This window comes from Athene noctua, chromosome 5 (genome assembly GCF_965140245.1).
Source record: "Athene noctua chromosome 5, bAthNoc1.hap1.1, whole genome shotgun sequence".
NCBI lineage: Eukaryota > Metazoa > Chordata > Aves > Strigiformes > Strigidae > Athene > Athene noctua.
The window spans coordinates 57,867,718-57,881,541 of NC_134041.1; the positions used below are offsets into that span (position 1 = coordinate 57,867,718).

The 13,824-nt window shown below is 36.9% G+C and overlaps 1 protein-coding gene across 6 annotated transcripts in view; it reads left to right on the forward strand.

Annotated features, from left to right (window-relative positions):
- LOC141961144 (caspase-7) overlaps positions 1-13,824 on the forward strand; it is a 48,693-nt gene that overhangs the window by 18,178 nt on the left and 16,691 nt on the right. For 3 of the 6 annotated variants that reach the window (XR_012633733.1, XM_074907779.1, XM_074907780.1), the window contains exons 1-3: positions 6,256-6,660; positions 9,898-10,110; positions 12,458-12,593. Coding sequence is in view for 3 of the 6 variants with exons in the window: in XM_074907779.1 (XP_074763880.1) it covers positions 12,563-12,593 (31 nt within the window). In the remaining 3 variants the exon portion in view is untranslated. Of the gene's footprint in view, positions 1-1,826; positions 1,976-2,860; positions 2,990-3,496; positions 3,673-5,236; positions 5,376-6,015; positions 7,793-9,897; positions 10,111-12,457; positions 12,594-13,824 lie in introns of those variants that run through there. The other 3 variants (XR_012633734.1, XR_012633735.1, XM_074907781.1) reach the window with 3 other exon arrangements.

Below are 13,824 nucleotides of genomic sequence, written 5' to 3' on the forward strand. Positions count from 1 at the left end.
AGGATGAAGGGTAATTTTAGGCTAAAATAAGAATCCAGGATCTCTTTGAAAGTCAAGTCTAATATTGGCATCATACCACTGTGGATAATTCTTTAAAATGGCTAAAGTCTTTTCTTGATGCAAAGCATATTTAATTATTACTCCCAGAGCCCTCAGGAAGCAGTATGCAGGCAGAATACCAACATTCCAGATGATCAGACAAAATTCTCAAGTAGATATGATTGAATATCTTGTTTTGTAGTCTCTAAGAAAAGTCTAAGAGAGGAGATGTTATTAGGATGGTCACATGTACAAGAGTACAAGAGTACAGAGAAAGCCTGCCAGGTGCAGCTATTTAATTTGGCCCTTTATAACAGAACATGAGGGCTCTCAGAGATAAAAAGAAGCTGTTTTAAAATTGAATCGCACTTGCATTTAAACATGATGAATCATCTAGAGAAGGTTTGTTATAGTTTTCAATTAAGTCTTGTCCTTTAGTAATATAAAAGAGGACACTCAAAGCTAAAAGACAACAATTGTTAAATCAGGAAGGTAAGAAAGTAAATTACCTAAACAACATTTAATCAATTTGTAGCAATGATGTCTACAGGCTATTATTGAAGCAAATAGCTTAGTAATTCTTTAGAAAGGTGTCAGAGTGAGAATAGTGAAAGTACTTAATTGAGATTATGGGGAAAATCTAATTTTATTAAAAACAAACTGTATCATACACTTATTAGTGCTGCAAAAGGAGATTGTGTTTTCCTCTCAGACATCAGCAATAAATACTATTGGAAGCAGGATGCTGGACCAAATAAGTAAGAGAGGTGCTGATAACATCTTCTGCCCTTTCCTGAGCATTGTTTCTAACTAGACTTGCTCCAAAGCTTGTTTATAGTGCTGAGGTTGGATCAGACCCTTTACAGGTGATCACTGGCTTCAGTCCTGCTTGAGATCTTACCAATGTCTGAAGCCACCTGCTTGGACCAAAAAGTCTGCCTCTAAAAGCAAGTACTGCTGAGTGCCTCATGCCTGTATTTCAGGTGTGCATGTTGGCTTAATTGATTTGTTCTTAATACTTTGTTTAGAATAAATTGGTGAGTAATGTCTGTGCTATCCCTTTGCATATCTTTCTAATCCAATCTAAGACTCCTGCACGTAGCAGAAAGGTCAGTACACAGTCATATTAACAGAGAGCATTTAAAGCTCGTTTTGGTTTGTTTTTTTCTGAAGTGAGGTTCAGGTATTAATGATTACATTAAAATGTGCTTAGTTTTTTGCATAGGTTCAGACTGCTGTTTGGCAGACCAAATTAACACATGACCTATTCACATCTACAACCTTTATCAGTAGAAACTACCTACTGCTCGGTCTTAATCTTCAGAGAATTTAGGGATGATGGTGATTCAATAAACAAATCACCCCATTGGGTAAACTGCATATCTTCTTGTGTTTGGAAGAGTTATTAAGGGAGATCTGTCTGTCCTTCCATGAATTATTTATTGTAAAAGTAAAATATGTCCAGAACCATAGTTTGCAAAAGGTTACTAACAGCCTGACTTCATGTTTAGGCCATTTGTTTTATCTGTGGGTCAGGATCTGAGTATACTGCCATTGCCTGCAGTTCACTCTAGAGTCATTTTGCCATCATCAGAGTGCAGTCACATACAATAATCACTTCATGGAAATCACAAGATCTTTATGCCTCGATCTGAAATATGAAGAAAGAAAACAAACATTAGAGAAGAAAAAACATTAGGTAGTGCTGCCTGAACGGTTTGAATTAAGATAAATAGGCACACTGCATGTGACTGACCACTAACAACAATTTCATTTGCTTCACCTAGAAGAAAGAAGAATGGAGAAGAAGAACAGCCAAAGTCCTCTCTCAGTAATCAGTACCGAATTGTTACACCCACATTCCAGTATAATATGGACTACAAGAAAGTTGGCAAATGTATTATTATAAACAACAAAAATTTTGAAGACAAAACAGGTAATGTTCTTTCTTTGATGATACTCATTACAGACTTCAGACTTCTTATACTTTCATTACTCAATAAGCATTTTATTTTTAGGACATGGAATTTTAATGAATATATTTCTCTTTCTTGATAAATAGTTGTTCCTACAATTTATTCCTGTTCTTTAACACTTATATTAGAGTGGCTCTTTTCAGCTTCTTTGCATTATATGTTTCAAAGAGCATGTCACCTTGCTCTACCAACTTCAAACTAAACCTTTATCCCAGAGTTTAAGGCTGTGTTGTTAAAGTTTGAACTTTGGCATCTGCAGCCCATGTTATAATTGCTCTGTCCCTGTACTACAGCTATGAGCTACAAAAGCTAATAGCTTTAGCTGTGTTCTGTTCACACTCCTGCATTTGACTTTTCAGACCATGTACGGTTTCAAAGCAGACAGCTATTTGTGTTGTAGTCAACTTCATAGGTCTTTTCTTATACACTTGGCAAACACACTAAATGAAGTGTATATTCCAAATAATTTACATCAGTTTCTTTTATGTGGGTATCATAGAGACTCTTTGCAACTGTTTTTCCTTGGGGTGCTTTATGCATATGTTACACTGCATAACCAAAAGGAAATAGAACCATCCACAGAGGTCCTATGTTGCAAGGTGCTGGAGGCGCGGCAACATTTTTCAGGATAAGTGTTAACATTGAGCCTTGCACTATTTTGTGTTAAAACAAATCTCACAATTTGTTCTCAATGCTGAGAATGCTGTTAGAAGATTGTTTTAAAATCATGTCACCATGACATTGTTTAGGTTTAGTTATTATAAACCTAAAAATTTACCTTTGAACACGTGGATTATTTTGAATTGTGTAATGTGCAATCAACCATGTTCTTTGTTTTCTGGCAGGAATGGGTACACGCAATGGCACTGATAAAGATGCTGGAGATCTAGCTAAGAGTTTTAAAAGCTTAGGGTTTGAGGTTTGCACATACAATGACCGAAGCCGTGATGATATGGAAAAATTACTGAAGCAAGGTAAAAATTTAGAATCATAGAATAATTTAGAGTAGAGAAGACCTCTAGAAGTCACTGAATCTACCCCCTGCTCAAAGCAGGTCAAATTGGAAGAGATTGCTTAGTCCCCACTACATGCAATTTTCTGTATAGAAGGATTCAGTTTCTGAACGGATTAGACTTAATTCCCTACCTTTTCCTCCAATGTCAATTCAGAAATACAGCTTTCTTGTCATGTTAGGCAAAGCACCTGTCCTGTGTATTAGGTGAAGAGCCTTGTCATATTAGATAAAGAGTCCAGCCTGTTGACTTCAGTGGGCTGAACTCGGAGTCAAGTGAAGGATAAGTTCATGTGTTCAAGGTGCTCATCACTTGACTAGAAAGAGGAATGCGTCATCTTTATCCGCTTCTCCTTATGTCTTCTGGTAGAGGCCCAATGTATATTTAGTCTTAGAAAAATGTGTTTGCTAAATATAATTTTCATTTTAAATGTTGCTTCCTTTTGGCTAAGAAGTATTTGTTTTGTAGCTGCTGAGGAGAATCACAGTGATGCTGCTTGTTTTGCCTGTATCCTTCTAAGCCATGGGGAAGAAGGGCTCATCTATGGCACTGATGGACCCATGGCTATCAAGAGTTTGACTGCGTTATTCAGAGGGGACAAGTGCAAAAGCCTTATAGGCAAACCCAAATTATTTTTTATTCAGGTAATAGCCCTAAGGTAAATATAGTATCCTACTGCTGCAGTGTGGCAAGCATGTCGTGTTGATTGTCTGCTCTAGAAGAGCCCTGTAGGTTAACTTACTGGATTTTGCTGGAGGTTTTGTGAAAAAATGTGTCAAGAGAAGTTGACTGTGAGTGGCTTGTTTGGTTTTAAAAGATAATTTGTATACAAGACTCACAGATGTAAAGAACATATTGTCATTGTAATTTTGTACATGGTTTCTCTTTGCACTTGATAATGTATGAATTTCAAAGCAGAAAGATAAACTTCCTCTTGTGCAGACAGAGCTGAGGACAGTACATGATTATCAGTAGAAATAGTACTGTCCAGGTCTCTCTGAAGACAGGCTGTCTCTACAAATAGCTGCATTCTGCTAAAAGAAATATTTTTTCTCTCCTAGCCTAAAAATTTATATCATGTTATTGTGTTAGCATATCATTAGTTGTATATTACTTAAGCTTTTAAACACAGCTGTTTCAAACAGTATTAACTGATATACCAGGGCTATAAACTCTCTTTTTTATCATAGTATTGTGTAGGTATGGGAGTTGCAGCAGATGTGGTTTTCTGTAGGCTGTTCCATCAGTTAACCTTCAACTTCAAAGTGAAAACTGTCTATTTTCATACTTCATTACGTTTCTTCTACATTATATTCATACATTTCTTCATACTACTAAAGTGATGTTTCTTTTATTTGTAAGTTTGGAATGGGTGTTGTCTTTAAAATTATCTTAATAAAGGCAACCAACTGGTGTTATTTAAGCCCATCACACCAATTTTTTTTTTTTTTGCAAGAGCTGTCAGTCAAAGCTACTGATCAAGAGCTGAAACTTACCAAACTGGACTGGTTGAAGTGTGCCCTTTAGCTAAACCACATCATTAAAAAGGAATTAAGAATAAAAGAAAGAAATGGAAAAACGTTAACAATGCAATATACTTGAAATGGGTGGTCAAACACTGGAAAAGTAGAACACTGGAACAGGTTGCCCAGATTGTAGAGTCTCCACCTGTAGAGATATTCCAAACCCAACTGGACACAGTCCTGGACATCTGCTGTAGCTGCCCCTGCTTGAGAAGGGGGAGTGGACTAGATGATCTCAGGATGTGATTTGTTATTCTGTGAAATGTAGTGCCACAGCAGTGCATGTCAGGAGCCAAAGACAACGTGTAATTCACTGTAAAGAAAATGTCCAGAAGTCGTGCTGCACAAAATATTATGTAATAATTGAGTGCTGAGGATGACTTTAGTAAAATTAATCATGGTTAGTATAAGATGATGCTGGCTTGGTGCTTTGACAATCCACTGAGATGCACAACCTGCAACACCATTACCTCACTTTACTGTACAGGATGTATATTTTTAAATGGGTAAGCTAGTAATTTTATCACTGAACAATTTGATATCCCCCAGAATCACATTTCTGCTTCTAATGCATGCAAATTACTGCTTAAAACTGTATCCATTAAAAAATGTTAATGGATACATATTTTTATAACAACTTGATTCTCCTTATTGGACAAGTTCTCTTTGTCTTCACTGCTTTCAGGCATGCAGAGGCTCTGAATTTGACGAAGGTATACAAACTGACTCTGGACCTGCAAATGACACTCTGGAAACAGATGCCAATCCAAGATACAAAATCCCAGTAGAAGCAGATTTTCTATTTGCGTATTCCACAGTGCCAGGTAAAGAAAAGGGCGTCAGCTTGAGGATGGAAGCCTAAAAACTTATCACCCATATTGAGTTGATTGTAGACTGACCCTCCACTGGTGATACAATGTACACCAATGGACTAAACACTAAGGCCCAGCATATGTTGGGCCAGTGTGTAGTATCCACCCCTTTTACACTGGCTGTAGTGGAAGTGGGAGAAAGCCCAGAATTGTCACGTGAGAAGGCAGACATTACAGGTGGCAAAGGCAATACTGTCTTCTGGGAATCCTGCCCTTCCGTGTCCCAGCTTAGTGAGGGTGTGGCATATGTGATGAAGGCAGGAACAGGAACATTTACGACACGAAACTTATTCTTAGAGAGGAAGAGCATGAAATCTTACTTCGTGCAGTTTCCCAAATGCAAAAATGTAGAATGGTACTTTAGTAGTATCAGGTTTGAAGAGTTACTACACATTATTTTCCATTTTAATTAAATAGAATATGTGACACAAGTGATAAGAACTAAATTTACTGTATGTGCATTGGTACTTTTTGCCCAGAATCTTTCACACAAATTAGTATATATCTCTGCCATTCCATTCTTCAGCACAAGATAATAAGAAAAAAGAGGAAGAATAACCCCATGTACTTTCTTATCTGTCTTTCCTATAAGGTTATTACTCCTGGAGAAATCCTGGAAGAGGCTCCTGGTTTGTTCAGTCTCTGTGCTCTGTGCTAAATGAGCATGGTAAACAACTTGAGATCATGCAGATCCTCACACGGGTCAACTATGTGGTTGCCACAAATTTTGAATCACAGTCTGATGATCCACGCTTCAGTGAGAAGAAGCAGATTCCCTGCGTGGTCTCTATGCTCACTAAGGAACTTTACTTCTGAAAGTGTATTTCAATGCTGCCAGTGACGAAAGATCAGGATATAGTTTTGGGTGGAGATTTGATTATAAACCAGAGTAACACATTCTTAATAACAGAAATGTAATTACAGTAGATTTTTATATTGTATAAACTGGGGTATGTGATGAACGGACAACATGCAAGATTTTAAAGAAGAAATAAATGCTGTGGGCCAACCTGACAGCTAATATTAATTACTGTATCTTGATTTCCCTTAGTGTGGCTGTCATGATTTATGGATATCGAAGATGTTCTGAAAGTCAGCTACCTGACCCATAAGGGTTTATTCCAGAAAACAGATTATAAATTAAGACCAAAAAACTTAAATCTTGAGACTGTTCTTTCACCGTTAGCTCATGGAACTGTAACTTCCTTGGAAATTTCCAAAGACCATCATATTATGGGTATGTCCAGTGATGAAACTATTTGTAGCTGTTTGTAGCTGGAATGGGCTGCCCAGGGAGGTGGTGGAGTCCCCATCCCTGGAGGGGTTTAACACTCGGGTCGACTTAGCGCTGAGGGACATGGTGTAGTTGGGAACTGTCAGTGCTAGGTTAATGGTTGGACTGGATGATCTTCAAGGTCCTTTCCAACCTAGCTGATTCTGTGATTCTATTTAAAAGGGTGTTTCTTAGTCTAATATATTCATTTCCTTTTTATGAGCATTATTAATGAAGACTAATGGTTGCTCTGTGCTTAATCTGGAAGTCAATTTACTTAGTTATCACCCTAGCATGGGATGGATAAATAAAAAGTCAGCATTTGTAGATGATTTACCTGAATAGTATGGAAATGTAACAAATAGAAAAATCAAAATGAAACTCTTTGTTAAAGATTGGCAAACTGTAATTGGATGATGCCTTACTAAAGCACCATTGTAAAGATTTTTGCCTTGCAAATTATAATTAACTGATAGAACAGCCTGTAACAGTGGTATTGCAGTTCTTCTGCTTGCAGAAATAAAACTCTCTGCTTGTTGATTCAGAAGTTTTGAACCAGCAGAAAGTTAATGCCAAGGCTTTGTTATAAATCATTAAAATTTAATGTTGAAAAGATAGAATTGTATGTTCCAGTAACAAATGTATGTTTAGATATAACTTCTATTTGTGAGGAGTTTTGCCAGGACTGGAAATACTTACTTGAATCAGAAACCAAAAGTGCCTTTTTAATTACTGTGCGGTCTTGATTTTGTATTTTGGAATTATGTCGGTGATGTTTATATTCCTATTTTTTATATGCTCTTTAAAGTTGATAGCTAGCTCAAAAAAGTAAGTTTAGTAATTTGATTAAACTGATAAATGATTAGTGTTCCACCCTTTTCCCAGTTAATGAACTCTATACTCTTTTGAAATCTTCCAAGAAACTAAGTGCATATTATTAAAGCCAAGTTACCAAGTTTATTTTCTTACAAATACTGTGGCATAGTGAGGAATATATTTTATTATATTTTCATAAGTCAAATTTACAGTTGTTTGAATTAAATGATTGTTTTATGGAAGTCTTGAGTATGAAATCAATAAAGACCTTTTTTTTAAATTTCCTATGAATATCTGCATATTTGTCACTCAATCTGGTGAAGTGAAAACCAAACAAAATACATCCCAAAACCTTTCTCAGCCAGGAATGCAGATCTTCAGCATCTTTTCAAGATGAGGTTTACAGTGTCAGTTGAATAGTAGTTTAGAATAGTAAGCTGGCGTTGGGTCACCTGGGTTAGGCAGGCCACATCCTTTCTTAGAGTAAACCAAAATCACTGAAAATAATTTAATTTAAATACTCTGATCTACCAGCACTTAATCTTGCCCTGTGTATAAAATGTCTTTATACAGTAAACTGTACACTGGTCTAGCAGTTCAGATGAAAATGTTCTTCCTATTACTTCTCCCAAATAGCTCCATCTTAAACTATTTTCTGGCATTGGAGATATTCCTGTTTTACCATGAGAAATGTGTCCAGTCAACATTTCAGTATTTGTTCCTTCTCTGGAAGCTCTTTCATGTCTTTATAGTGCATTACTGTTTATTTGCTTAAAGTTTAGCCTGTTTTTAAATTTGTTAACAATATTCCCATTTCCAAAACTATCCTTTTATTCATATCTGAAGCCAGAGAGCCTTGGGAACAATAAAGCAGCAAGTAGGGACTCTGAAACATGTCATTTAAGTTTTTAAAATAATGCCAAGGAATGTAACAGAATAACAGGTAAGGAGCACATTCCCTCTTCTGTGGTGCTTTTTTCTTAAAGGTTTTTTGCAAACTGTATTTTATTTGAAAAAAGCTATCGCAAATTTATCTTAACTTAGAAGTACTGTGAAAATACGAGAATTACCAGAAATAGTCCGTGGTCCAGCCTACAAGGAACTGCTGAGAAAGAATCAGAGGAGTTACTATTAGGGAGTTTCCTCTATGAGTAGGGAAAGCTGTTCTCCCTGTTGGGCATAATGTCTAAAAGTTTTTTTAAAAAAAAAAGGTGGACAGAGTGGGTCTTTATCAGATTTTGTTGTACATTTACCATGACGGACACTAAATAAGGACAGCTTGGGAATTTCCAACTAGTAGGTGAAGTGGTAGCAGTCTGTCTAAGAAAAAAGGCAAAGTAGTAATGTTATTTGAAGCTCTTCAGTGTTCTAATATGGCAAGCCAACAAGGCACTCTCAACATTTGCAAGAGGTCTCCTGGTAGACCAAAGGTTTCCTGGAACAGGATGATAGTATGGCACAAAGGAGCACAGCAATTCTGCCTACTGACTTACAATGAAAGGAAGAATTTGAGGCTGAATCTTAAACAACCTTTGGGCTAGTTCTAGGATATGAAACGCACAAAGATCAGCATAAACTACCTAAGAACACTGCCAGAGAGGAAAGCAACTTGGAAAGATAAAGTAGCAGTGAAAGAAAAGGAGCAAAGCATTCCTTTATCTCAGGACCAGTGTCTCTGCTAGATGGAGCGTTACTTTAGATAGTGTCCAAAAAACATTAAGAGTAAGAAAATTTCCCACCGGCAGACATCATGTCTGACTGGTGGTGTTTACACACTGAGCGCTGTGCCAGCCCAGGAGTCTGAAGGAACCCGTTTGGAATGAGGAAGCCTGACTCTTTCACTGGAGCAAGGACAGCTGAACAGTGACTTGTAAGCTGTAGGGCATTTTAGCTTATTTCCTGATCCGATTTATAACTATTTTCTGTCTAACAGCAATTCCCTTGTCATCTGCAGGACTAGCCAAATGGTTTAGTGTGTAAAATCATTATCATTAATGATTTGCTGGATGTTCCTGGAGAGAAAAATCACATATAACCAAGACAGACCTGACCCTACAATGAAAGCACAGTTATTACATAGGTAGCATAAAAAAATCCTGCTTCACCATTGTATGTTTTAGTAAATGCTGTTGTTTAAATCTGAACTTGGTTACATTTTATGGTACTGTATGATCTTTCAGGGTTCTTAATGTTGCTTTATCTTCCGGTCATGGGTGGATATTATATTTTAGACACAGCTCAGGGGAAATGAAGGGACTGTTTAGAAAGCTGAACCAACAAAAGCCAGACTTTTTTCTGCATGGGAGACATTTATGGCTGCCTCAAATGTACATAATTTTTCATTGCTTGTAAGTGAATATTAATCTTCTGGATTTCCCCTTTCAGAACAGTCTTTAATTCGCTTCCCATGGCAGAAACAGGAATTTCCTTGTGGGTCATATTTCAGGATGTTTGTATTTATACACGGACTATAAGAAGGCAGTCACAATGCAGGGCAAGGACACATCGTGTTTTGCTGCGGGAGGCAATACAGGGAATCCAGAAATACTTAAAAGTGTATTTCTCTAAAACCTTCTACACCATAAAGACATTTTGCATGTAAGTAGTAACGGTTTGTTTTCCTTATCTTGGTACTGTATTTTTGAAGTTTTGTAATAGCCTTTTGACAGAAATGCCTCATTGCATTTCAAAAGGTTGAAAGCAATCAAATCTCTTCATGCCAGGCATACAAAACTCTGAGGGGGGATAAACATGGAATTGGCATTGTCTATTCTGACTTAAACATAACCTTTTCAAAATGTTGCTTTCCATTAAAGAGAGAAGATGATTAAAACTTTTTTCCAAAATGCAGTGAGATAGCACAACTGTAATCTCATAGGTTTTTGTCTTTCCACCTGCAAACCTTGACTTTTACGGAAACCTAGAAGAGACTTTTATCCTGTTATAGGCTCTTGGAATATTGTTTTGCAAGAATGGCATCATTTGCTAGTCGCAGTGACTCTGTCAGTCACATTGAAAAGAGTATTACATTGCCATTCACTGCAACCCCAGGTGTGTGCCCCTACTATTGACACTAACAATTTGACTTTGTGTGCAGACATTTTTAGTTTCAAAAATTGCTTTTGTCCTTTTTTTTTTTTTTTGGTAGGCAATAGATGAAACCCTAGCAGTAAATTTTATAACAGTCTGTCACAGAATTTGTACAACAAATCTTTCTTCCAAAAAGGCAAAATTGCAGAGGTTTCCCTAAGAAAAACCCACAACAAAACACATAAAAATACAGGCAGGAATGCTCTGCAGAGATCTCCAGTGGACTTAAGTTTGCAGTGGATCGTTCTCATTTACAGCATGGTATTGCCTGGAACAGGAGGTATGGAAGTGTTGTGTCAGAAGTAAAATTACGTGTGTAACCCATCTTGTGTAGGTGAGTGAGGCCAGAAAATAACCGACCATTTCTGTCCACCATTTCTGACCGTGTTTACTTCTGGCACCATGGAGTAAATCTCTGAAGAAGCAGAAGCAAAGGAAACCCCTTAGATCTCTCAGTCCAGCCAGGGAGCTCAGCAAAGAACTAGAGCACAGAACTTGCAGTCCTTCGGATTTTCCCAGAAGAGGCTCTGCAGCTTCAGATGGCACACATGTTGAAGATTGTGTAACCTTGCTGTAGCTAACAGACAAGCCAAGTTACTAAAAGGAAAGGATTTGATTTTTCAAGGAATGAGAGCTTTGGCATAAGGCAAAGGGAAACTTGTGAAAAGTTTCCTAAATGATGTTACAGACATGGTATTACAAATCGGAAATGTAAGTAAATGAGAGAAACTAGATCTGATTTTAAATAAACAAGTAAGGAATGGTGAGATAATAAAAAACTGTCCAATGTGCAAAACGTTGTGCCCTGCATGCAATAAATTGGGAGGACTGTAGAGGTCACATAAAAATTGCAAAGAAATATCAGTGCTTTGGACATCTGGCTCTGTTACCCTGACACCCAAATGGTGTTCCTATTCAAAGGAAAGCACTGAAAGGCAAATTAGCTCAAAAAAAACCCAGTGGAGGCCTATTAACCAAACCCACCTTTTATCTTCTAAATGCTCCATCTCTGTGTTCCTGCACTTATCAAATCCCACAGATCGCTGCCTGCATGTTTTGTTAAAGGGTTATTTAACAAAACTTCAGAGAAGCCCATGGAAATGCATTGGGGCATTCTGCCTCCCTGCCAGCATCTATTCCAGTGGCTGCCACAGCCTGGCTATGCCAGCGAACAGGTTATTTAACTTCTCAGTTTTACAGTGAGATTCCCATTTCCCTGGCAACATTGGAGGAGACATTGCAAAAATAAGTTGACATAAATCAAAACAGATACTTTCTGTTTACCCCTCTGAAAAGTCATAGTACTAATCCACCTCTTAGAAAGCTGTGAAGTTTATTTCATCACTGTTTATAAATTGTTCTGAGGGCATTGTATTAAGGATGCTACAGACTTGCAAATGGTTGTAATTGCCATAGTATTATGACTAGATTTTTTAAATAGATTTTAAACTCTTTAGGCCAAGCTATGAGTATTTTATACAGGGCTAAGGCAGTGTCAGAAACATATATCAGATGCAATATTCCTAGGTTACAGTTGGTGTCTCTAGTGCAAAGGAAGGGGCAAGATGAAATTCTGTTGGCATGTCTCACCACTTCCTAGGCAGATCATCTATTTGGCCTATATAAATTCATCATTTTAATTATTTGCAATTTTACAATTACAGTAGAATAAATATGATAGCATATGTCTAATTTACTTTATAATATAAAATATTATGATGTATAATAGTTGCTTAAATGAGTAATAATTATTATAATTGTTTACATAGTTCATTATAGATGTTTATGCTTATTTTATATCGTTTAATCATTACTATGAAAATAAACAATTGTGAGATATTTGTTATTTTCTCAGGCAACTGTGTGTACAGTGAAATGCTGCTCAGCAGCAAGCAAAGTGAAAGGGATTAGCTTCAAGGCTTTTGATCTCTTTGCTATCTGTGTAGAAGAAACAATCAGGATGGCTTCTTCAAGCAAAAGAAATTCTGCAGGTACAAAATTTCATTTACTAAGATTTGTCAGTAGTAAGGTTGAATCAGATTTCAACCCATTCTTATAAATATATGATAACATTCTCCTCGCCCTCCACCTGCCAGTGATTTTGTGGTAAACAATATATGAAAAGCAGGGGAAAACAGCATACTGAAAAATTTGGAGCTCTCATCTGGACTTACATTGTGTGTTACTTCTGCCTCTCTGCTTCCTTCCTTAAAGAGGCTGTCCTAAATGCAGAATTTTTCTTGACCCTGACACAGAGGTTGAACTGACATTCATGAAAAACATTAAAATCCTTAAAAATTAACTGGTAACTGGAAGATACAGTCAGTATCTCCAAGGCACTGATGAGGAAGCCTTACCTCTGCTGAAGTCAGTAGTAAATGGGATTTCAGAACCAAGCAATTCTTGTATTACCACAAAGTTTTGTCATATTATGTTTCACAGAACTTAGGTATATTCCCTACTGTCCCTTACAGAAAGATCCAAAATGAGGTTGACTGTGCTCCTTTCAGTCTGGATTCTTAAAAAATCTTATTTCCCATACACAGTTTATGGATTAAAAAATTGAAAGAGATTGCCACTCCTTTCATTGGTTGTTAAAGTACATTAATAAAACTGAGATTTTGATCATAAATCCACTAGTGATTAGAAATGTGAATCTTAAACTACCGCTGGCCACAGAGTAGGCAGGATTGTGAACAAATACAGTCAGGCATTTTTTCCCCCAAGGTTTTCACTCATATTGTACATGTCAGACTTTTTTCTGTTGTCACATCATGATTCACGTTATAAGATGATCTATCTTTAGCTGTGTTTGCAACCTATCCAAATTGAATGATATCTACAAATTTCATTTTGGGGGCTGGTTACTGTCTTTCAGATCACTAATTGTGAAGTTAAATAAGACCAGACTCCAGAAGTTAAGTAAGACCAGTTAAATAAGAGAGAGGCTCTTGATATTTTATGAGCCCCCTACACTGTCACTATCATGTGTTTACCATTTGAGCCACTTGTCAGCAGTAACATTGACATCAGGGAAGCATGGCCTGGCACTATATTTTTTAGCCTTGATTTGTGTTTGTCTTCTCTAATTGTAATGTACTTTATGGCCATTTAAACATAGAAACCCAGTGCTCAGCAACAATTTCAAGTTCAAGCAGGTCTTTTGTAAGAGATTAATTGGCAACAAATTAAGTAACGATGCCGTTCATTTCTCTTTGATTA